The sequence below is a fragment of the Ammospiza caudacuta genome, chromosome 20 (assembly GCF_027887145.1).
Source record: "Ammospiza caudacuta isolate bAmmCau1 chromosome 20, bAmmCau1.pri, whole genome shotgun sequence".
Lineage (NCBI taxonomy): Eukaryota > Metazoa > Chordata > Aves > Passeriformes > Passerellidae > Ammospiza > Ammospiza caudacuta.
In genome coordinates, this window is record NC_080612.1 from 9,983,652 (window position 1) to 10,006,315 (window position 22,664).

A 22,664-nucleotide genomic window follows, 5' to 3' on the forward strand; every position below is an offset into this window, starting at 1 on the left:
ACAGTAATTTAAACCACACTCCAGCTAGTCTGGTTATTGAAGAGCTAACAAAGGCAGCAAGTGCCTTTAGTGTGGTGGGAGGGGGTTTCCTTTGGATGTGGAACTGGGGTTTCCTTTGTGGATATGGGCTGGAGTTACCCTGCTGAGCTCTGGCTTCCAGGGGCTGCTCAGGGCCCATCGCTGTGGCCAGAGGGATGGGGCTGTCATGGCACAGCACAAGGACATCAATGTCCCTTTCCAAGCTCTGAATAAGCTGCCCATAGAAGGTGAGCAAAGCACCAGCTCCTGTCTTACCCAGAGCAGCTCCTGTGCCCCAGAGCTCCACCACAGCCCCAAACACCCCCAAGGCACCTCCAGGTGTGGCCTGGCCTGGCCCAGCATCTGCTCCTTCTGAAGAACCAAAGCAACTTTGGGGAAAACTCTGCATCCTTCTCAATTTCTGTTTGAATCAGCATTTGGTCTGGCTTCTACAAATAGAATCCCACAGGGGTTTAAGTGCTTTTCACTGAATAATTAAAGAAAAAAGTGACAGGAAAAGCCCCTCCACGCACAGCCAGGTGTTGCAGTGAGTGGAGCTGACCCTGACAGGCTCCACCATTTTACTTATCCACACACAAAACACCTGAAATTCAGATTTCAACATTCATTTTATTAACAAAGTGCAAACAGTTTCAAACCAGGAGTTGTAGAGCACATTCACACGGACACAGGGCACAGGCAGCCACACGAGGACAACACCAGCAGGTACTGACAGGGCTCATGCTTTGTCACTAACCAGGCATCAGCTCCCACAGGAGCTTCACAAGGACTTCAGCAGCTCAAAATGCAACGAACAAAGAGTTTGGCAATGGGTGTGGTTGGTCCACGTCACCAACTGGGGAAACAATGGAGTGGTGGCCGATTTCCCCCAGCATTCCAAAGGACAGTCACATTCTGCAGGACTCTCACCCCAGGCTGGGGCTCAGCACCTTCCCCACGACTCCTCAGGGCAGCTGAGGCTGGGGGAGCAGCAGGGCCACCCCTGCAAAGGTCCTCGTGCCCCAGGGCAGGGTGAGACAATGGCAGAAGAACCCCAGAGTGGAGAGGGCACAGCCTGGGCACAGCTCCAGGGACTCACACACCTCTCCAGGGACGCAGCCATGGATCTTCAGGCCCCGAGCCCACGCTCTACCTGCTCCAAACAAAGGCAGTGTGCACTGAGAACTCTCCTGCTGGAGAAGTCCTCAAACAAACACAATCTAAGAGTTGAAATTTTATGCCAGCTGTTCCAACCCAGTCAGTTTTGGGAGCATTCAGAGCTCCGCCCTCCCTCCCTCCCTCCCTCCCTTCCAGGCTGCCTCAGAGGCAGAGGGAGCTCAGGATCCCTGAGCAGCCCCAGGAGATCCCTCCCAGTTACCTGGTGCTGTCATCTGCAGGGACAAAGCTGAGATCCTCAGAACTGGCCTGGTCCCCATCTGCTACCACCGAGGAGTGTCCTGAGGGTGAACACAGCACCAGTAAAGCCCAGTGAGCTCCCAGTGACCCTGCAGAGCCAGGGAATGCTCCCTCCCCTCCCTTCCCTCAGGCCAAAACTTCACCCCCTGGCCCCACATCTTTGATCTATTGGGTGAAAGTGAAAGCTCAACCAGAGGAGTCTCTGGAGCTCCAGTGAGCTGCTGGAAGCACATTGCTGCCAATTAAGATGCAAATCCATGTCTCAGGCAGTGCTCACCTCCCTGGAATTTGCCTACTTACAGTGCCAGTCCTGGCTCACAGGGAGTTCCAGTTGGGAACTGGAGCTCTGGGTTTTCCAGCCCTTCCCAGGAGATTCACCTCAACTGACTTCTCAAGGCTAGCAGAGTTTCCCTCTCCTGTTTTGAGCTGTTTAATTGGGATCCCAAGAGGAGAGTTCCAAATCTTACTGGCACTTGGAGCTCTAACACCTCCACAGCCTCCCCTCCCAGAGATCTGCATCCAAGGAGCTCTGGGAGGGTTTGGGAAGGTTTGGGAAGGTTTGGGAGGGTTTGGGAGGGTTTGGGAAGGTCTGGGAGGGTTTGGGAAGGTCTGGGAAGGTCTGGGAGGGTTTGGGAAGGGGGGCTCTGGCAGCTCTACCTTCACTGGAGGGCTGGGCAGAGAAGGCCTGGTTGAACACCTCTGAGGGGGAGGTGGCATCTTCCTGCTCCTCGTTCTCCGTGTCACACTCGATGTCACTGTCACTGCTCATCCCTGGCAGGAGGTGCAGGACGTGCTTCTGACACAGCCCAGCTGCAAGAGACACCCAGGGCACAGCGATGGCACAGGGTCTGCACTGCTGACTCTGCCCCATGTCCCATCCTGCCAGCTCCTGGGTGCCAGGGCAGAGGGAAGGAGCACGTCCCAAACACCCAGGGTCTGATGGAGCACAGCTGGGTTTGTCCTGTGTCACCAGCTGAGCTGCTCAGTCCACTCTGCAGCTGGCACAGAAAATCAAAGTTGCTTTTCTGGGAGCCAAAAGGCAGCACAGCCTGTGGGGCAGGTGAGCCTGCAGAGCCTTCAAGCAGCAATATTTTGAGTTTGAGTCTCACACAACAAATTTCCCTCCCAAAGCAGAAGCAGAGCCCTGGTGGCTCCAGGTGATGACCTGGGGTGTCACAGGGCAGCCAGAGCTCCCCATGGACAGCACAGGCTCTGCTTCTCACAGCCTGATACTCTCACTTTTGCTAAGAAAAGCAAAGTGAGGGGCCAATTCTACTGCAGTTTTTCCTCTGAAGGAAGAAAATTTGTAATATTTGCTTCCTGGGGTTTTTAACAATGAAGTATTTCAGTTTCTAAAGAGTTTTCCTATTGGGCTCCCTGCTCTGAGAGCAGAACTGCAGGAGCACATCACGATCATGCTGCAGTGACTAAGAGCAGAAATTCAGTTTTGTCACTGAGAGACCTTCTGTAAATGCCAACTCCCACACAATATTGCACACTGCAGCTCGAGATGGATGCTGGCACCTTAATATAGGCTTTGTGCTACAATCCAGTCATTGAAATTCAAATTAGTGCAGGGGTGGAAGGCAGGAGAGTTTTAGCAAGATAAGAAAAACTCTGTGTGGACTTTCAGAAAGGAAAAAAAAAGCAGAGTTATTTTTTTCCAGCATGGAAAGGATGCAGGAAGGGAGGGGGAAACTTTCCTTCAAGTCTCTAAGGAAACTGGATGATGCACCACAACACCCAGCAGGACTGAGGAGCTGGAGAGGCTCTTGTGTGGCTGTGGACAAAGCTGCACAGGGGCTGGCCCTGAAGGCAGCACAGTCACCAGCCAAGGGCAGAGGATTCTGTTTAAATGAGCAATGAGCAACTTCTCAAGGCCACTGCACTGCACAGCAAAGCCCTGCAGCTGTCTCAAGGTACAAAAGCAGCTGCTTGTCCAGAGAGCCCGTTCAGCAGCCACACAGGGATCCTCTGAGCCCACTCAGATTTATTCTGCAGCTCCCAGCAGAGCTCAGAGCCAAGGAAGCAGCTTTGGGGGGGTTCCCTCCTCCCTCAAACCCCAATTTACCTCCTTCCTCAGCTGCTGCTCCCTCAGAGCTCAGCCCCTGCAGCTCCCCGGGCTCTGAGCTGCTCTCCAGGCCCCCAGGCTGGGCTCCTTCTGCCCGACACCCCTTGGAGCTGGAGCTTGGGAAGGAATTGAGGAGAAACACAAAACCCCAGGTTAGAAATTCAGCCTGAGCTCAGCTGTGGAAACAAAGCTTTTAGTGCCACATTGAGTTTTACTCCTTAAGTCTTCTGCACACTCACTTAGACTTCCAGTTTTTTTTAACATTTTAATATTTCTAAATCAATCAAAAAACCTTGAAAAGTTTGAATATTTTTTTTAAAAAAGTGACTCTACTCTACTCTATTTTTTCTATTTAGAAAAAATAACCTGAAAACTTCATTGCCCTTTGCTTAGGCGGCCAACAGAGAATTATTATCATGAAATGGTTGAAAAATTGAGTTAGAGTGAAAAACTTTATCTCAAATGAGGAAATCAAAAGTGATTAAATGTCACTTAGAGGGTATTTTGCATGGAACAGTGGGAAAGCAGACCTGGGCTGCCTTTCAATTCCAAGTGTCAGACTGCAGCCAGAGCCGATCAAAATAAGAGAAAAACGAAAAAAAAAAAAGAAAAAAGACAGCTTGTAACCTAGTTATAAACCCAAAAATTGCTGTCCAGAGGGAACAGCAGCAACCAAGTAAACTTCAAAGTAATTTCTCTTTCATGCTACAAGCACCTGGTTTTAGGAGATTGTGGGGTTTTTGCAGATCAAGGGAAGGTGGGGGAGGAGATAAGAGAAAAAAAAAAGCAGAAACCCTTACCCCAGAGCAGCACCTTTCCTGTTCTTGTCTCCAGCAGGCAGGCCACTGAGGGCAGCAGCTCCCAGCTCCGAGTCTGAGCCCTCGCAGGGCGGCTCCTCCTGCTTGGGCAGCGCCTCGGGGGCCCGGCCGTGGGGCCGAGCACCCAGCTTGGAGCTGCCCAGGCCTGCTGGGCAGGGAGGGAGAGCACAGTGAGACCCCTGGGATCCTCCCCTGCTCCTCCTCTGAGCGCTGCAGAGGAGCAAAACACCAATTTCTGTGTCTGGGGCTCCCCTGTGCCTGCACTGAAGCGCTGAGGGAAGGGCATTGTGCAACCCAGGAGCAGCTCCACCATCAAATCCTTACTGGAGCTTCCTGGAGTTCCCTCTAAGCCAAATCACAATTTAAATTTAAATCACAATTTAAACCTGGCTCAGTGCTGGTTAATCCTGGATTTGCACTGTCAGCTTCACTCCTGAGAGGCCAGAACACAACACACAGATTTATGCTCTGCTCAGTGAATGTGAGGTGCTGCTCCCCAGCTCAGCTACAGGAACTCATTGGGTGGGAAAAAGCACCCATGCAAATTTAAGGGAAACTCCAGTTTCTAAATAAAATATTCATTGAGAAGCTTTTGTAGAAGAGATGGCAGTTCCACCCCCCAGGTGGCAGTGCCCAGGTACCCTCAGCAGGGTGGCTGCTGTCCCCTCAGTGTCCCATGTACCCTCACTAGGGTGGCTGTGTCCCCTCAGTACCCTCACTAGGGTGGCTGTGTCCCCTCAGTGTCCCCTCAGTACCCTCACTAGGGTGGCTGTGTCCCCTCAGTACCCTCACTAGGGTGGCTGTGTCCCCTCAGTGTCCCCTCAGTACCCTCACTAGGGTGGCTGTGTCCCCTCAGTGTCCCTTCAGTACCCTCACTAGGGTGGCTGTGTCCCCTCAGTGTCCCCTCAGTACCCTCACTAGGGTGGCTGTGTCCCCTCAGTGTCCCCTCAGTACCCTCACTAGGGTGGCTGTGTCCCCTCAGTGTCCCCTCAGTACCCTCACTAGGGTGGCTGCTGTCCCCCTTGAGGCGCAGGTTCCCGTCCCCGCTGTCCATGGCTCTCCTCAGGGACAGGCTCCCAGCAGCTCCTGAGCGAAGGGGCTTGGCTGAGGAACTTTTCTTGCTGGCAGCTGCAAAAAAGTGTAAAAATGTGACCAATGTTCAGTCAAAGCACTGCTGTACCCTGGTCTCATTGTTTATTAACCCTCAGTCCTGCACAAAATCCTTCCTGTCAGAGGCCTGGGCTGCACAGCTCATGTTCACTTCCCTCCACTGGAACATCCTTCAGAAAGCTCCACCCACACTCTTTAGCCAGCATGAGAATATAAATGATAGACAAACCCAAATCCTTGCATTTTAGATTTCAGCAAGGCTGTAATTTGCTGTCTCAAGTTCCCAGATGGGCCTGGTAGAGAGCAGCCAAGGGAGTGAGCAGCTCAGACCAGCCTGACACTGGTTAAACCTCAGAACTTTGTCACTGGCTCAGGTCTGGCAGTGCCTGTGGGGTCCAGTCTGGTGTTTGCAAGGCCAGGGCAGGTTTACATTCCTGATCTGCCTCATACTCGGGTTCGACTGGAACTGCCTGGGGACCTGAACCACCTGTGAGGGTGATTGAATCCCCCTTGCCCACACACTTACAGTTCCTTATGTAACAGCTGGTGACTGAGGACTTGGTCAGCAGCTCCATCCCAATCTCCTGCAGCTTGCTGCAGCTGTCAGTGCCACAGGCAGCCAGGGCCCCCTGCTCGATGGAGAAGAAGCTGGGCTGCCCCTCCCCTGAGGCAGCATTGCTGCTCCTCACTTCAGACAGCTGGTTCTTCACATCAGACATCTTGCTCCGAACTTCTGCCATCTGCGTTTTGAGTCTTTTCAGCATCTTCAGGTCTGGGGGCACCCTCCACATGGCCTGGTGCCTGCGCTGCTCCCGCTCCTTCAGGGAGTAGGAGGAGGCTTTCCAAAGGAACAGAGAGCACAGCAGGTCAGGAAAAGCATCCTCAGATAAACATGGACACACAAGAGTTGTACCTTGTGTCCTGCTGTAAGTGAGGGACACACACTGTGCCTGGCATTGGACCTCACGGAGGCTGCTGGCACAAGCAGGGTTTTGTCCCCAGGCATGGAGGAAGGTCCCCAGCCCTGCTCACTGGGACAAGCCAGGCTCCCAGCGCTGCTGCAGGAATCCTGGTGACACCTGAGCTCCCACCTTGCCAGCTCATATCAAATTTGTTTTTATAAAACTTGTTGACTTTGTGTAGAAGATTCTCAGACCACAATATCTCATAACACAGAACTCAAAGAAGTTGCAGTTAGGGAAGGAATTCCCTTAAGTGCCCCACAGCAGAGCAGGCTGAGCAGTCAATACCTGAATAATCCTCTGTGTTGTTCAGATGGAATTAAATCAACCTGGGTCTATCTGAAGTGTTATAAATTCTGTGTTTCTCTGCAAATTCAGCTGTTCCAAACTGCAAAGTCAAGTGGCTCTCAGAAACCTTCACCTCGGGAGGTGAGCTCTGGCAAACTCCAAATGGAACAGCAGCTTTGTCTTTACTGACCAGGTTCAACCTGACTGGGAACAGCCAAACCCCAAGGGAAGCTCCAGAACAGGTGATTTTGGCTGTGTTCAGTAGCTAAAGATTCACACAGAGAGCTTCACCTGCCTCAGAGGCACAGCACAAAGAGCACTGCCCTCTCCTCAGCTCCTTTAGTCCAGGGAAAAAGCTCCTTTTCTAAAAGCAAAACAGAACTGGGACTCTCAGTTCATGAGCTGTTCCCTTTTTTTTTTTTTTTTTTACTTCTTCTAGAAGGGACTTCCATTTTTGGAAATATGGATTACATTCAGTGAAAATTCATGGCTGTTTATGTAACCCCATTTAAAAAGCTAATGACAAAGGAACAAAGAGTTTGAGCCAGCTTTTAAATTCAGTGCCACCAATGGCATTGTGGCAGCAAACCCCAGCATCACTTGTAGCAAAGGGACATTTATTTCTCTTTCTGTTCTAGAAAGTCACCAAATGGTTCTAGGCCAGCAGTTAAATAAGTGTCAATCATGACAAAATTCAATCAAACCTCAATAATAAATTGAATTCCTCACTACCAGAGGAACAAGCAACCTCCAGGAAGAGCCAGGGCTGCCAGCTCTGCTGCTGCACATGGAGTTAATTGCTATTTTCGGGTCAAGGGTCCCAACTGAACCACAAATACTCCTCAATTATTTAAATACCATCACTATTTTTGGCTCCTGACATTTTGATCCTTTTTTTCCCTTTTCCAGCCCTTACAACCACTCACATTTTTCTAGCTCTAATGGCCTCTAAATTCCAGGATTTATTTTTTTTGGTTTGCACCATGCTCCAAGTACTCCCAGTGTGCAGGGAGAGGCTGAGCTGCTGCCTCAGCACAGAATTGTGTCTGTGCTGTCCTCCAGTGCCAACCCTTCCAGAAAAGTGGCTTTTTAATTCCACCTGGAGATGCAGGAGGATGAGTTAACATCACACACGTGCTGTGGTTACCTCTGTTCTGCAGAAGGGAGGCGGGAGGACGTGGCTGAAGGCCCCAGAGGTTTTCCATGCCATTTCTGTCCTTGAGGTCCAGGAGGTGGATGAGGATGAGGGGGTCTATGTCCAGCAGGCTGCTGCTGGCAGCGGAGCCCAGGGCGCTGGCGCCGCGCCGCGAGGCTCTGCTGAAGCTGTGGCTGGTACCTGAGCAGGGGAGACACAAAGGGGGCTGCTGAGGGACACAGGGGTCATTTATTACCTGGGGAAAACAAAAAAGAGTCACACAGGTAGATAAGGAATTCATTGACCCCATGAAATTAAGGAGATGTGGGTGTTTTGTGGATTTCTGGATGCTGAAAGCAATTGGATGTGCTGCTGATTAAAACAGCTGGACAAGGGAAATGCTTCACTTCGTTCCTCTTATAAAAATCTCTTAATGAACAGATTTGTTAATAAATAAATACAAAGATTAGAGTTACTCTAAAGGATTAAGGAGACAAACATGTCCCTCCCTGACCTCCAGAACTTCAAAACAGGGAATTCTGTCCTTCAAGCACCAAGAGACTTTCACAGCAGCACAAACAGCACTTCTGGTATCTTTGTCCTAAATAAATACACTCAGATTCCACAGTATCTCTCTATATCCCATACAGATACTCATTTCTTTCAGAATCTTGTGGCTAATTTGGGCTGTGATCATCTCCAGGCTGCAGAAAATCCCAGAACACCTTACCATGTTGCATTTAAAATGTATTGTGAGTATTCTTTACTTCATTCCCTCCACATTCTTTGGGTTTTGCAGTGCACTAAACCCCAAGTGAATGTGTCACCCACTCAGAGGTCACCCTGACATCAGTAAAAATTCCTTGTCAGTCTCCTATTGATTGGAACACAAGGAATTTCAAAGCTGCCCTCCAAACTTTGACATCATTTTTAAACCAGCACATTCAGATTTCCTCCCCCCACTTTTTTTTTTTTTATTGAACCAATGAAGTGTTTCTGCTACACTGCAATAATCAGTACAAACCACATGATGCAGCAGTTCCCAAAATAGAACTGCCTGCAGAACACACAGCTTGGCTTTGCTTGCAGGAGGAGCAGGGGAAGGAATCCAGCAGTGTTTCACTTTGATGGGAATTCTGGAGTCATTTTTCATACCTGATGCTCCAGGAGTGGCAGCAGCTGCTGCATCCTCCATGAGATCTCCATCCTCCAGCTCCATGGTACTGCTGTACTCCACATCATTCTCTCCAGACCTGCAGGGGTGGTCAGGGTGGGAAAAGGAGAATACAACTGTTAGCTTTCCTCAGCTCTTGTTAAATGCTGTGGCACAAACCTCAAAACACAACATAAAGTGCTGTAAATTGTATTTCCTGCATTCCAAGCTAGCCAAACAGACAAAGGAAGTGTAGTAATTAAACGACTGTCTCATTACCCAGGAGGCCAAAAGTGCTGTATGTACCCAGACTGCAAAATGTGATGCTGCAAACTCCAGTTTTTGGAAGTGCAGCAGCAGATTGTCATGTTTTAATTAAGATTCCAGGATTTGACATCAGCTCTGCTCAGTCTTGAATTTCCTAATTTAAGTACCTGGCCTCATTGTCACTCTCCTACTACTGCAACACTTCCCAGAGCCAGACCTCTACTCTGTTACAGCACTGAGACAGATTCCTGAATGGTGTTTGGGAAAGAACCTTCACAGATTATCACTTGTCAAAGGCAGAGTGCAGCACCAACGTAAATAAAGAGATCAGAAAGGCACTAATTAGCTGACCAAAAATTCAATGTTTAGCACTAACTCTGTGAGTTTGTGTTGTTCCCAGTATAGAAACCACCTCTCAAATCACACTGGGATCCCACACACCCAAGCAAATTACTCAGTTTCCACTGGAATTAGGATGATTACCCTGGGTACAGGATGAGCTGAAAGACATTTTTAGTTACTTACATAGTTTCTTCATCAATGTCATTTTCCTCAGTGTTACTGGTTGCTGTTGAACTTGCTGAAGAGCTGCTGCCATCAAGGTGGTTCACCTCATCTTCTCCAGCAAGGTCTATATCCAGGTCACCATCTGAGAGCTCGTGCTGCAGGAAAAACAGAAGGGTTTTGATCTAGAAACATTGAGCAGCACCTTGATGCATCCCCAAAAGCTGTGAACAGACACTCTCTGTCCCCAGTGTCACCATCACACAGCAGTGAGGAGGCTCTCAAAGCACATTAAAGAACAAACACAAATCAGATTTTTCAGCTGCAACTTGGAGACTATTTGTGGTGGGATCTTTTAGCTCAGTTCTGGAACATGTCTCTGGAGTCACCTCTCCCTCACAGCTCTCAAGTGTGTCATCTCCTATTTCCATAGCAAGGATAATAAACCTCATTTACAATTCACAAGTTCCCCTGTTTCTATTGCTGCCTTAGCAAAGAAAGCTGCACATAAACAGAAGTGGGAAAAATAGAATTCCTACATTAAAGTCTTCCTGCTGAGTCTTCTCTTCCTCCTCCTCCTTGTTCTCCCGTGCCAATCCTGGAGCAGTGAAATTCTCAAGCAGTGCTTCAATGCTTTGTCCAGGTTTCTTTGCTCTTGTCTCTGAGCCCTCATCATTCTGGGGACTGAGGTGAGTGTCTGGAGGGGAAACCCCTCGGGATTTCTGAGTCCGGGACAGCTCAATCGCGAGCCTCTGCAAGGGCACAAAAACAACAACAATGGAGCAGCAGCAGCAAATCAAGCAGCTTTGTTGACTTGCAGAGACACTCCAAGAGGTGATTTTACATTCACAAACATCCCACTTACCTCTTTCAGGTTATTTATTTGCTGGATGTAACTTGTCTGAGCTGCTTCCAGCTGAGCAATGTACCAGTGCTGATCGCGGCACTTCTGGAAGAAGGTTGGTGAGCGCACTTGGAACCTTCAAAGGAATGTTTGAAATGGGGTTTTTGAGGGAGTTTGTTTGGTTTGAGGTTTGTTTTCAAATGTCTCCTGCAGAACAACCTTAAAACTTAAAATCTAGTGGTGAAATAAGCTTAACAAACAGGTCCTTGTGGACTCGGTGTCCTGACACCCTGACCAGCCACAGTGAGTTCTGTAGCAGGGACTCACAGACTTTTATACCCAAAGTTCTCCAATGCTCACTAAAACTGTTCCTAAAGATGGAGAGAAAGCACCTTTTTCCTTTAATTCTGGTAGCTACAGATCTCTAACCCTTATAAATGAGGAGCAGCCACTCCTCAAAGGAAGCTACGCTTAAAACACTCCCCAACTCCCTTGGGCACATTTCCCTCTTTCAACCCGCCGAGGGTGAAATCCACTTGGAACAAAACACGCCACCAATATTTTCAATTCAAACAGGTAAATAATTCCCTATTTCAGCAGCAGGTTTGTGGTGCCCCCCTTGGGGAGGAGAGCAGCAGCCCCACCTGAGGATGACGGTGTCGTTCTGGCGGTTCAGGTAGCCCTCGTTGGCCAGCAGGTCCAGGCGGAAGAAGCGATTGTAGCCCCAGCACTCCCCAACCTCGAAATCAGAGGCGAATTCCCGGATGATGTTTTTGGTGGGGTCGTTGGTGGACTGGTGAACCATTTCTACACGGTATTCATACCTGGCAGGGCAAAGGAACAGGGATTTGGATCAAAAGATGTCAGAATTGCTGAGTGGTTTAAGAGCTGCGCTTTCTTGCCCAGCTGAATGAGTGTCAGGCCTAAAATTTGACTGAACATTTAAATAAACAGTGAAAAATAAAAGAGAGCAGGAATATGGAGTAGAGTGAACTCCAGAGCTGAACTACTACACAGATACTCTTATCAGTTGTTTCACCAGCTTCTTTTTTATCTCAAGAAAGCCATTGAGTAACAACTTTAAAATATTCTCTGTGCCCAGTCAAAGCCCAACAGACAACAGAACTCTCACCATTCTTTTTCAAAGGGCTTTGCAGTCTCTGACAGAAAAACCCCAACATCTGTTCCTAGTGCAGCTTTGCTTACTTGGATGTCTCTGGCAGTCCAGCAGACAGCTCCAGGAACACTGACAGGTAGTAGCCCCGAACTACTCCATTGCCATCCTTGGAATGAAATCAAGACATTGATTAAAAATAGAAAGCAAAAACTATAAAAAATTTAAAAACCAAAACAATTTGATACAGAACACTTAGAAAAGTTTAGAAAACCATTTCAATAAGCACTGTATTTGCAGCAGGAATCTACTTTGGGTGTTACAGTTGTGATTTTTAGTCTTCAGTGACCTCCTACTGTAACACAAATCAACAAGAAGCACATTCACAGTCTAGTATTGGTATCTCAGATATAAATCTCAAGACAAAGCTTTAATTACTCTATTAACACTTCAGGTATTTGATGAAGTGGAAGTCTGAATAGACAAACATAATGTATCAGAAAAATATTATTTTAGGTTAAACATTAGTTCTGTAATGTAAATATTTTACATAGAGTCACATTTCAAAGCTACCTAATTTTTGAGAAAATAGCAATTTGTTCAGAAAAAAATCCCATGCAACATGAAAAGTTAGGGCAGTTAACTGAGAAACAATATTAGAGTCACCAGAAGTCAAGAAAAAAATACAGCAAAACCTCCATCACACTCACCTGAATCAAGGATGAAGAATGGCTCAACTTGAATCCTCCAGCTTGAAGAAACATTTCAACTTACCATTGAAAAAATAAATTTTAATGCCTTCTGACAGCACAGCTCAGGTAGCTAATCCTGAATTTACAATACTGTGGAAACTTCCACACAGTTCCACCTCTGCACTGCAATAATTCAATTCTGGGCATCCATGGGCTTAACTTACAGAGCCATTTTTCAAGGATGTCACAAAAGTCACTAAGACAAAGCTGCTTCTCCACACAGCTGCAGGAGCAGCACTGAGCAAAGCAGGGAATGTGGGAGGATCCCAGCTTGGGGGTCAACATTCCAACATGGACAAAGCTTCAGAAACTGGAATATTCAGCCCACTGAAGGGACATAGCAAAATACACTTTTTAATGTCCAGTTTGAGAGCTGGATGCAGAGTCAAGAACAAATGCTTGGTCCTCCTCCCACCTCCCCAGGAAGTATCACTCAAACAGGGTAAGTTACTCTATACCTCAGTTCTGTAAGGTACATTTGCAGAAATCCCTGAGACATCAAAATAGCCATCAAAATTCCTCTGCAATATCAGTAGGATCCATCTTTAATTGCTTCTAAATTAACCAAACTCTACTGAGCATGTTCTCAGTGGAGATCTGGAGGCAGAGAGGGAATTCTCCAAAGGTTGGTGATCAACTCATTATAATGTTCTTTACTTTTCCTACAGCTTTTCATGTACAGCATGAGACAAACATGATTCCTTACTGGAAAGCTGGGAATGAGCTGGGATGGGAAAACAGCTCCAGCTGAAGACAAAACTCACCGGGTAAACCTTTAATCTCCAGCACAGTCCTGACACCTGCAGGGGAGGGCTGTACACAGGATCCGCGCGCTGCCGCAGGGTGCTGGGAGACAGGAGGAAAACATTTGGGACTGGGACAAAGCAAAACCCTCCCAGAGAATTGATTATTCACCTGGTAAACAAGGGATTTTTATGGAATTCCCATAGTTTAGTCTGCATCTCACTGTTTTCTGTGGAGGTTGTTCTGTGTTTTAAATAACACTTCTCGTGTGCAGAAGCAACAGAAGGATGGTGCCAATATTCACAGTAATTAAAGATTTTCTTACCTGAAGTTTTCCAAGACAAATGTTGTTGAGTCATAGGCTGGAACCAATTCACTGTGTGGTGAAAGAATAAATGTATTACACTTGAATAACAAGGCATTAAAAATCCCAACTTTTACAATCTGTAGAACTTTAGATGTCTCAGGTCACCCCACAGCCACTGAAATTCATCAAGACTACACTGGGTTATTGCAGGATAATTCCATTTAAACACCTCCTCAGGAGGAGATTCCTTGGTGCCATTGGAAATTAAACATTCAGATTTAAACCATGACACAGCCAATCCAATTTTTGCTGAGGAATTCCTGACACTTCTCTGACTTTCCATTTTTTCAGCACAGGCTCCCTCAGAACCCAGCACCAGCAGCACTCTCCTGATGAAGAATTGCGCTATGAAGTGATTTTGGCTGTATGTTCTGAATTAAGGTGACCTGCAGAGGTATCTCATGAGAACCTGGCAATTATATACTGAATGACCCAATAATAAGAGAAAAAAGGACAAATCAGTAAACCATGTGTAAAAGAGAAAAAAAAAAAATTATGAGCTGGAACCCACTGTCCTGAGTCCCCAGCAGGAACCACAGACACAAAATAAGCCCTGCTGGAACAGAAAAGCCTACTTGCAGCACATACTACAAGGAGTAAGTTAAGAGGAAAGTCTCCTCTCAGGTACTTTAAATATGTTTTTAAACACTGAACAAACAGAACAGAAGTGCAACACCGACCTTGTGAAGTCTGGGGGGACAGGAGTGGTGACAAAGGAGGCCATGGGCTTCCGATGGACCTGCTGGAACATCATCAGGATCTCTGAGCTTTTGGATATCAGCTCACTCTTGCTGCAGGACCGCAGCTGGGAGGGGGGAAAAAGAAGGGAAAAAATCCTTAGCTCACTCAAAATCAGAGGTTTTATCCACTTTTGGTTTTAAACAACTGAATTACATGTTTGTCACAGCTTCAGAAAGTTTACCCATGACACAACAACAAAATGCAGCTTGGAGGTTTTGGGTTATTTTATTTTCTGGAATTCCACAATGGAAGTTACAACAGCCATTGTGTATTTCCCTTAGATTAAACTAACTTACATAGAACTGGGTAATTTTGTATGATGTTGCCATTAATCCCTGCAGTAATTTTTCAAGCAACACAACACCTTTGAGTATCTCTAGAAGACACACTTTCTTTTAAGAAGAAATTGTGCAACCTAAGGCCACATCAATGAAAATATATCCTCCAGAAATATCCATCAATTAATATTTTTAAAATAAAAAAGTAAGAAAGATCCCTCCTCAGCTGCCCTATCTACACAACATTTAATCTCCTTTCATAATTACCTGATGTTCTACTTCTTGAAGCAGGGTTTCCAGAAGTTCAGTTTCTTGAGTAAGTGATGTCTTCTGACCTGTTTAAAGAAAAGATGTTAAAAAACTTCTAAAACACATACTCAATATTTCTTAAGTGCATTTTATCTTTTATTGTTTCCACTTGGAAGCTGCCTCAGAACATACTAAGGTAAAGGATTTCTACATGTACCAAGGTTGATTGAGAAAGCATCTGAAAAGCAGGTCTACATTTTTAATTAGAGCTGTACTGAAGAACTCATTTAAGGTTAAGTCAGTAACTAAGTGCTCTGTGTCCCAGAAATGGCAGGTTTGTTGGGGTGCTTTTATGGACAGAAAGAAAAGCAGGTTTGACTCTTACCCAGATAAGCCCTTCTTACATTAAAATTACATTAAAAGGAGTATCTATTACAAAGATGCATTTTCAAACTAAACAGATGAAGTAAAAGCACTTTACTTGAAAAGTGCTAAATAACTTCCAGCTAGATGGGAATGTTTTCCAAGTCATTATATAGGAGTTTTTAACAGAATATAATCATGTTATGGTGAATTTAGAACTTTTCACAGTAACTACATCATTAACCAAAGGCTTTGCTGCAGGTGGAAATTTCCTGCCAGTAGTGAACTCACTCAACACCACAGCATGGAATGAGTCATCCTCCCAGGGAAACAAAGTGTGGGATCTCAGCACCTCAGGATGGAGGTGCAGAGAGGCCAAGACCACCCTTGGGGGGCTCGGGAGTCCTGGAATGTTGCCAGGAGTGTCTGGTGGCTGGACTTTGATCCTACACAGGAAATGACACCTGTATGAGGACTGGGAGGATTTCACTGGGGTGAATGGTGAAGGGATAAGTTAATTAGAGTGTAAAACACAGGGTTTAGGATTTCGGTACAGGGGGGTCTAAAGAAGTAAGATGGAGGAATTGGGGCGTGTCCTGTCCTTCTTCTTCTTCTTCTTGGCCTCCATCTTCTGTGGTGATGGTGGCACTTTGGGATTGGTTATTACTAAAAGTGCACCGGTTAATAAGGGTAGAAAGTATTGGGGAAAAATTATAAATATTGTACACGTAACTTCAGGTATAAAGATAAGTGACCGCCCCGGGGGCTCTCAGTGTGCTCATGGCTGACTTGCTGTGCCAGACCTCTGTCGGGCTGAAAGAAAATCTTTTAGATAAACAATTAATAAACACCGAGACCGAGAAAAGATCAGAAGTCTCTCCTCGTCCTTTGAAGCGTCGGCTCTTCAGGGCCATCCCTGGGCCTTTCCTAAACACCTAAACAGCCGAGAAACCGAGCAAGTGGCATCCCTGAGCTATCTCCGGTCCTAAACAACAGAAAGCGACAACAAAGTTTCTCAGTGGATTTACACATTGCCAATACATTCCTCCTCCTCCTCACAGAGGCCATACCCACCCATGAGGGTGATGAGCTTGTTCTTGAGCTGGGTGTCCAGGCGGGCGATCATCATCTCCACGGCGTTGCGGATCTCGCGCACGCGCTCGTCCTTGGCGCTGCGCACGGCCTCCACGTTCCGCTCCTGCAGGGCCAGAAACCTTCACACAGCTGCACCTCCCCTCAGCCACACTCCCTCAGACCCCAAAAATGCTTAACTGTCCCTAAATCCCCTAAGAGGGGAAAGAGGAGCGCTGGTTTTGATGAGTGATTTCACTGGATCCCTCAGAGAGCCCCAAGGGTAACTGGGAAGCTCAGCAACGTTGTCTGATCACACAGGGATTCGTCATGTGGGGATTCTTTAGGATCAGATCTGTAAATGCAGCTGCCAGTTTCTCTTCTGCAACTTAACCAGCTCAGAAAAGTGTTTTACTCTTTATTCATGTTATTCTTACAAGAACAACATGATAAAAACAGAAAAGTTTTGTGGTAATGAGATAAATCCAGCATCCTTCTCTCTGCCAGGGTAAGGCCACAAACTCTCAGCATTTTATCCCCACAATTGTGTTTATAAAGTCACATCTGAGCTGGAGAAGAGCAAAACTATGACTGCACGTGGCAAATAGGCACCTGAAAAATGAGCAGAAATCATACAGAAACTAGCTCCAAAAATTCCTGGTTTTACATGCACAAAGACTGCTCATCATAAATATAACAGAACATAAAAGTAATTCTTCCTGGGCTACCAGAAACTGCATCAAATTGCTGGAATCCCCACTGAAACTGCCCAAGCTGAACGTGTGAATATTCAGATTTTTGACATTTTTACCCCACAGGGAAGAAAAAGAATGTGCACAAACACATCTCCAACTGGTGAGCTGCTCATCCTGCAGGCTCAAATACATTTACAGTTTATTATCCTAGAGAAAGGAAAATAAGCTGCTAGAATAAAGTATTTTTGTACTCATTTAGCATGACAGAACACATTAAGTGTTGACAAAAATATATATTTCAAAGAAGTATCCAACTTCAGCTTTTAAACAGCACACTCCAAACAAAAAATTCTGTTACCTAACTCTAAACCAGAATTGAGAATATTTTTATCTTTCCACATTGTATAAAAAGAGTCAAATGAAAAAAACAAAAAGGTCTCTCTGTGGGATAATCTCACCACCTTCTAACAGGTACTATTTCCACTTCCCACTTTACAATTTCCTTTGCCACTACAGGAGAACTTTCTTACCACTTCCTGCACCAAACTGATCAATTCCATGAGTCTTCTCCTCAGCTTTGCCACTTCTTCATTCACTTTGGTGACATGCTGCTCGTAGATTTCTGCCAGTGGTTTAAAAGTATGTCCCCCATGCTGTTCAAAGAGAAAAAAAGGGAGGAAGAGGAGGTGGTGAATAATACAGCATCTCTTTTCCACTTTATTCCACTCCTATTAAATTCCTGAAAGAGAAGAGAAGAAAGCCTACGAGTGCATCACTCATTCTGGAAAGGTTCCAAAGCAGATTGTATGTAGGAAGTCAGTCTTTCACTTCCCTTTGTAAGAAATCATGAATTTGGCTCTCATTCCATCAAAGCTTCCTGTCAGGAGTTATTTGGAATCTCAAGAGTCCTCCAAAAATAAACGGCTTCATTCACTGTGCAATCCTTTACCAAATCAAATATTGGTAGAAGGTTTATTTTTATCATTATTATTATTATTAAAACACTCTTCCCAAACAAAGGCAGCACACTGTTAACCACTTACATTCCAAACAGCAACATTTGTTTCTCCTTGAATACCCAGCTGGATGGATAAACACTGATGAATTTAACAGCTTTGGAGACTGGAGGCCAGGACAATTAAACAACAAGTGTTATCTTTGTTTTCTGAGCAAAGCTCCTTCCTTTGCTCACAAAATTTCCCCACCACAAAGAATTTGTCCAAAACATCATGAAGTTTATAACAAGGAAGGTAATTCTGACCTGGTTTTGGTAAAAACTCAATTTCTTTCTCTATGAACTGAAAGTATCATGTTTCACAAGCAGTGTTACTAAATAATAAATGCACCTAAACCTGCAGTATTTGCACGGCAATCCAACAGCCACAGCAGCAGTTTCACAGCACTTTCAGTTCTTCAAAACCACATCAGACACAAAGTTTGAAGTCCCTCACACCGTGTCCATCTCCCCTTACCATTCCTCCCCAGAGTGCACACTGGTGGCAGATACACTTCTTGCAGGTCCAGCAGAAAACACTGAGCTTCTCATGATGGTTTTCACACCTTGAACCAAAAAATACACATATCACCAACAGAAAACAGCCATGAATTTTCTATAAACTCAGCTAAACATTTTCACTTGTTCTGCTACACAACACCTTTTGCAGGAGGAACAGCTGTAGTCAATAAAAACCTTTTGTAAGGTTCTGCTTTCAGTATTCTCTCCAGAGGCACTTCACAGATACAGAGAGTAAATTACTAAAATTAGCTGCTACAATCCAAACCACAAAACACTTGATGCAAAGAACACTCAATTTACTTGTCCTTCTCATTCTCCTCGTGCTTGGTGAGGCTGCAGAGCTGCAGTGTGTCCAGCTGCTGTGTCACCTCCTCTGCCCAGCGACAGTTGACGAGCTCTCGGAGCTGCAGGGGGGCTCTGCAGGAAGGATGGCACAGTTAGAGCAGGAATTTGGCTCCAGGAGCCAAAGAAGAAGCATTGAAGTGAGCTCAGTTCATTACTACATTACCAGAAGAGTCACAGGTAAAAAAGAGCAGAAACTGGACAAGTTATTCCATGAGAAAAAAATAAATTAAGTCAATTTGATCATTTGGGAGAGGTGGGGACTGCAGCCTGCAATGATGCACAGAAATTGCATCATTTCCACACAAATTACAGGCACTAAAAATGGGCATTTTCACCCTGAAAACTGAAGCTCCTGGGCTCTGACTTTTGAAAGAAGAATATAAAGAGGAATTCCCTGTAGTTACTCCTGTTACACCAGCTATGTGCACAGCAGTGTTATGTGGGAAGAACAAAGATCCTGCTCAGCTTCTCACAAAACCAGAATGCATTTTAGAAGAAGTATTATACCAGGGCCAATTTTTAAAGAAACAGCAGGCAGGTCTGAAAAAAATTTAAAGCTTATAAATTTAGTGCAAGCTGCACTGAAAAAGAGACTGATCATAACAGGACAATCCACCCAATTGCTGCTATTAAAAATACCTTACCTACAATGAGGGCACTGAGCTCTTTGTTCAGTCAGCCAACGCTGTGATGGAAAAAGGAGAAACCTTTTTAAACAGGCTGGAATGAAAGAACTGCAGGCAAATACATTGTATCATTAATTAGGAGTTACTTAATTTATTACTTTTTCCCTGTTAAGCAAATTTTCAATTTAACTGTTCAACCACTTAGAAGAAGCTGCTATTTGTGTCTTAGTAACAAGCAACCACTTTGTCTTCAGATGGCAGAGATGCTTCAGTTAAAATTACACAGAGAATTTGGAGGTACCAAATATTCCATTAGGAACCACCCACCTGGCAGATTCCCAGAGTCTTAGACTAAAGAGGATGCTTCAATAAAGGAAAGAAAAAGACACCACAAGCATCATTCTCAGAGTCTAATTAGTCTTCAAGGTAATTTATTTCTTCCTCTTGAGTTATTTATAGACAAATTAAATAGCTGAAGTTCAGTGATCAAATCCACAAGGAGCCTGTGAATGCTTCTCTTCCAGAAAGCTCCAGGGACAAACAGCTGAGCAAAGAACTTCACCTGCCCACTACAACTCACAAGTGTAAAAGCTCAGCACTTGATGGGTTTATATTTGTCAGCTCTCTACTACATTTAAAGAGTCTCATGAATAATCTCTCACCACCCAGCAACAATATGTCACTGAAATCCTTAATATGCAGCACGAATGCTTCACCTCCAGCTCCTGTCAGAGCTTCCAGAGCGAAGGATGAATGTCTGTTCCAATTTCTGGAAATACTACTGGAGGTCTGGAAACCTCAGCTGAACCTTCCGCTGCTACAGCAACACAAAACAGCATCTGGATTTGGAACTGGAGTGTGATACACGGCCTCAACAAAGAAATGAGGATTCAGGTGCTGCCTCAGACTCCCCTGAGGAAGATTTAGCCCCACCTGATCACACCACAGCAGCCTGCCAAGCGTTATAAAACACCTCCAGGGTACACGAGGTGATGCTGTGACCTTCCCGGATGCAAAGTCAGCATCTGATTCCTGTCCCAACTTTTCTCTTCCACACAGGCATCACCAACTCTCAGGAGGTGCTAAAGGAGGGATCATTGTGTGTCTCTTCCTTAAAGCAATTATTCCAGATGGTGCCTATAATTAGCAGCACTGAAGGCAATGCACAGCCTGCCTACTTCTTCCTCAGGGGTGTTATAAAAGGTTTTGAAAGGGAAACTAAAGGGGAAGGGAAAAAAAAAAAACAAAAAAGGAATCCTTGGAACTCCAGGAAAAGAATGTTTTCATAAGCTCAGCCAGTTTTCAGTTCAAACCTTTGAAAGAACAGCCCAAAGCAAGCAAACTCACCCGGATACAGCTGAAACAGCAGAGCTTGGAGCAGTGGGGGCACAGGCGGGCATCCCGCAGCTTCTCCATACAAATAAAACATCGGAACACCTCGGCAATGCTCTGCAGAGGGGGATTAGCACCATTGTTAAACATGCTTCACACACACCGGGGCTGCCTTTGTTCCCCAGGCACAGCGCCAGGTTTCTGTGCTGTTCCAAACAGCACCTCTCTGAGGGAGACACAACCTGCACAGCACAGCTCTCCCCCTCAGCTTCTCCCACACTGCACCAGCAGCTGTTTTATAACATTATTCTCTTTTTCAAAGGAATACTTTCTGTTTGCCTTATCTCTTTCAGAGCAGGCCTTTCTGTAGCCAAGATATTCCCGTGTGTGTTCACACGGGATTGAGCAGCAGCCAGAAGAAATGGTGTTGTACCTGCAGACAGTGCACTGGAACTAAACTATTTCACTATTTCTAGATCACGGTAAGTGCATGTATGTGTAATACAAGAGGTGTTGAACTGAATTGGGTATTTTTTTGACTTTTATAAGACTTATATTCTTTTAAGGTCTACCATTAGCATCAGCTCCACTATTTCTACACTCTCCCCCACCCTATTTAATCAATTTTGGGTGATAAAAACATTCCCCAAATTTTGAAAGCAATGTTTGCTTTCCATATTGATAATTTTGAACTGATAAGGAAGTTTTACATATACATACATTTTATATATACATACAACTCCTATATCATACAGGACTTATAATACTTCTGGTTATAACTCTGGAACTTCATAAGGTCCTTCAGGTGGGCTAATTTTTTTTTTTTTTTTTTCACACAGAACTCAGATTGTGAATCAGCACAAAAGCAACACATCTTCAGTTTAGGGATACCAATACATCTCCCACACATTAACGCTTCCTTTAACAGCCACAAGCCATTGAAACGCACCATACGCGGTTACAGGAGATAATCGCAGCCGGTCTTTTACATCCTCTCCCAGCCTGGCAGGGACACAGCCCCCAGCAGGTGTTGGAGCTGCCGGGTCACAGCCACTTCTGCACCTCCACGGTGCCGGGGCGGGCTCGGTGTGCGCCAGGTCTACATCCCTCCACGGATCCATCCATCCATGCCCGGATCCATCCCCCTCCGGAACCGGCACCCGCGGCGCTCCGCCAGCTCATTTCCGACCCCCTCCCCGCCTGCCTGCCCACCCGAGCCAAGCCCCGCAGCGCCGCAGGCTGTTCCCAGCGCCCGGGGCCGACACCGTTCGCTACCGCTCGGCGTTTTTTCCCCCCTCACACAGGGTACGCCGAGGCTGCGAGGGGCTCCGGTGAACCGGGCGGGTGCCGCAGCCGCTGCCCCCTCACCGCGGGCGGAGAAGCCGCAGCCGCTGCCCCCTCACAGCCCTGAGGGAGCGCGCGCCGCCCGCCCGCCCTCACCTCCACGCTCTGCTCGTCCATGGCTGCGGCTCCGCCAGCGGCGGCAGCAGGGACGGCTGTCCCCGAGCTCCCTGTCCGTGCCCGCGGGTGAGGAGCAGGAGCTCCGGGAGCGGCGCTGCGAGGAGCGGAGCCAGCGCACCGGGCTCGGCCCCGCGCACCGGCCGGGCCGTGACCGCGGCAGCGAGACCGCCCCGCCCCGCCCGCGCTGCGCATGCGCGGGACCGCCCCAAACGGGCGTGGCGGAGCGAGAGGGAACGGGGCTGCGATGGATGCCGAGGGTTGGGGTTCGGGTTACATTTAGGGTTGGGGTTTGAAAACACAAAACCCAGAGCTCCAGGCACTCTGCAGCTGCAAAAGGCATCCCAAGGGCAACACTAAACTGCCACAATATCGCTGCTTCCATGGCTTTTTCCTTGGAACCAGCCCTAGATCAGAGCTGCCTTTC

At 46.5% G+C, this 22,664-nt stretch overlaps 1 protein-coding gene across 4 annotated transcripts; it reads right to left on the bottom strand.

Moving 5' to 3' along the window:
• Positions 1 to 628: 628 nt before the first annotated feature.
• TRIM37 (tripartite motif containing 37) lies at positions 629 to 22,409 on the bottom strand. Of its 4 annotated transcripts, none has more exons than XM_058817661.1 (25): positions 22,220 to 22,409; positions 20,795 to 20,896; positions 19,466 to 19,506; positions 18,777 to 18,893; positions 18,433 to 18,520; positions 17,491 to 17,613; positions 16,269 to 16,392; positions 14,850 to 14,917; positions 14,244 to 14,368; positions 13,522 to 13,572; positions 13,217 to 13,298; positions 11,793 to 11,869; positions 11,231 to 11,410; positions 10,608 to 10,722; positions 10,282 to 10,494; positions 9,764 to 9,900; positions 8,974 to 9,071; positions 7,831 to 8,019; positions 5,960 to 6,271; positions 5,320 to 5,451; positions 4,306 to 4,468; positions 3,506 to 3,621; positions 2,092 to 2,244; positions 1,397 to 1,475; positions 629 to 1,174 (listed from the first exon to the last, which is right to left on the bottom strand). In XM_058817661.1, the coding sequence occupies exons 1-25, from the start codon at positions 22,238 to 22,240 to the stop codon at positions 1,168 to 1,170; spliced, it is 2,913 nt and encodes a 970-aa protein (XP_058673644.1). In that variant the 5' UTR covers positions 22,241 to 22,409; the 3' UTR covers positions 629 to 1,167. The 4 variants fall into 4 exon arrangements, with proteins under 4 accessions (XP_058673644.1, XP_058673646.1, XP_058673645.1 ...); XM_058817663.1 differs by having other exon boundaries at positions 2,092 to 2,205; positions 4,306 to 4,471; XM_058817662.1 differs by having other exon boundaries at positions 629 to 1,171; positions 4,306 to 4,471.
• Positions 22,410 to 22,664: the final 255 nt, after the last annotated feature.